At 51.6% G+C, this 2,170-nt stretch overlaps 1 protein-coding gene across 1 annotated transcript in view; it reads right to left on the bottom strand.

The window, feature by feature from the left end:
• Positions 1 to 2,113, bottom strand: part of LOC108639584 (cytochrome P450 2J1-like) — a 5,203-nt gene extending 3,090 nt beyond the window's left edge. Inside the window, exons 1-3 of the mRNA XM_029959744.1 lie at positions 1,609 to 2,113; positions 954 to 1,110; positions 430 to 803 (exon numbers count right to left, since the gene is read on the bottom strand). Of these exons, the coding sequence (XP_029815604.1) occupies positions 430 to 803; positions 954 to 1,110; positions 1,609 to 1,797 (720 nt within the window). The 5' untranslated portion in view covers positions 1,798 to 2,113. The remainder of the gene's footprint in view (positions 1 to 429; positions 804 to 953; positions 1,111 to 1,608) is intronic.
• Positions 2,114 to 2,170: the final 57 nt, after the last annotated feature.

Raw genomic sequence — 2,170 nt, 5'->3', positions numbered from 1 at the left:
AGGGAGCAGATGACGTTTGAAACAGCGTTAGTGAGTGTAAACTGAGGGTTGAAAGGATTCCCTGGAGAAGGAAAAGATCAATTCTCTTCTGGTCTTCTCAGAAAAGGAGAAGACAACACAACTGGTAAAGGTAAAATAGTCAACCAATACAAATTAAAAGAGTGGTCCCAGTGACCATCCTGTGTCACTGCTTTGCTTGGACACCTCACTGCCCCCACGAGCTGGCCAAGCTTGTCTGGGAAACCCCAGTAGTCCCAGTTCTATCAGATTATGGAGATGTTTATTTCCTTTGAAAAGCAAGATCTGCAGGAGAGGGATGTCATTGGAATACATTGGAAATATCATTGTTTCTGTCACTGGAATTCCTTGGGAACATCAGTGTTTATACACACATGGTATTTCCCAGAGATCTCAGAGAGAGCAGGAGGCTGAAGGTGGGCTATGAATAATGCATGGGGTGTTCCCTGCCTGCACTCTCCAGTCACTTTGAAGGCCAAACCCCTGCAGGAGGGAGCAGGGATGCTGGTGGGGCTGCAGCATCCCTTGTAAGGTGAGGTATTTTTCAGCATGCAGTGAACCACGGGTGAAATGATACCAGGCCGTACCAGGTCCTGCCTTCAGCACAGCTGCTGAGGGAGGCACGTGGCACTCACCCTGCTCATCCTTAAAGGCATCCACGAGGAATCGGCACTCCTCCTGGATGCGCTCCTCCACGCTCCTCTTCCCCAAGCCAAAGTTTCGGAGGGTGCTCAGGGTGAACCTCCTCTGTGCCTTCCACAAGTGCCCATTGGAGGAGATCAGTCCTGGCAGAAACAGCCCCCGTGAGCCAAGGCTGATCCCCCACTGAGGGGAAAAAGCTCCAGGGCTCTGCCTTCTCCCCAGCTGTCTCAGACCTCTGCAGGGCCAGCACCTGAACCTTACAGCTGAGGTGCATGTCTTGAGAGATCACTCACCTATCTTGCTGAACATATCCATAGGAATTTCTGGGCGATCCAAAAAGTTATCCCCTTGGTTTACAAGCACTTCCTTAACCAGCCGCATCCCATTTACTACCACAAGCTTCATGCTGCCCATGGACATGCCGAAGATGTCACCATATTTTTTAGTGTACTGGGAGAGGAAATGATAAAGGGGGTTTCATTTGAAGTGAATGTGTCTGTTGAGACAGGGACAGACCTGTCAGGGCGTACAGGTGAAAATAAGGGAAGCTGACAGTGTGAGGAGACAAAGAATTTTTGTACAAATCTCTGCCTGATTGCACAGTGTTTTCTCTTTCCTCTTTTTCTGAATCACTGATCACTAAATCAAGTAAACCTCTCCAGGTTTCATTTTGTAGTTCTGTGTTTTTCTAGCTTTTCCCTTCCCAAACAACGTTCCAGCCCACACTCAGACCTACGGGGCTCCTACAGCTGCAACTGCTCCTGTGGGATCATGTTGTGCCCTTTGCCCCAGGGATCACTGCACACTTGTGCCCCACTATGTACCCAGGTAAACCGTTGAGGGCAAACCTCCTGCCTGCCTTCCTGGCCCATGGGGACTGGTTTAATCCATTCCCTGTAGGGGCAGTTCCCTCTGTTGCTTCCGACACAGTGCCCACCACCCCTGTACCTTCTGCACTGTGATATGCGGAGCTTTGAAGTCCATCATGTAGATGTGTCCCAAAAAGGGAAGGCGTAAAGGGGTGGGAGGGAAGTTCTTTGGGTTTCTGTTCTTCATGTAGTCAGCGACAAACAGGAAGACAATGAGGAAGATGAGGAGCGTATGGAAGGAGATGCTGTCCCAGAGGAAGTGCAGCATGGCTGGATGGGGGGGCTGTGCACGGACGTGTCCCACGGCAGGTCAGGGCAGGTCGAGCTCCCAGGGCACCACTGAATCCCCAGGGACAGGGGCAGAGGGGTGATGTGCTGGCTCTGTGGGCACAAACACAAGAGAGCACGGAGCAGCTTTTGCTGCCCTGGTCTACAGGCTGAGTTCAGACTCCTGCTTTGCCAGCTCTGCAAGGATTAAACCCCTTCTTGATTAAACCCGAGCATTTCCTCTGCTGCGGTTAAAAACCACAAACACCCCAAACCAAAACACCCCCAGCTGCCCCTTTCCCCTCCCGCCTCCCAGCGCTGCTTCCCCAAACCCCAGTGATCCACGCCTCGTGTCAAGGACAGAACTGAGCTTT

Source organism: Manacus vitellinus, unplaced genomic scaffold, assembly GCF_001715985.3.
Source record: "Manacus vitellinus isolate BGI_N305 unplaced genomic scaffold, ASM171598v3 scaffold_21_pilon, whole genome shotgun sequence".
NCBI classification, from domain to species: Eukaryota; Metazoa; Chordata; class Aves; order Passeriformes; family Pipridae; genus Manacus; species Manacus vitellinus.
Note: the sequence above shows the minus strand (reverse complement) of the source record. Positions and strands in the feature narration are given on the sequence as shown.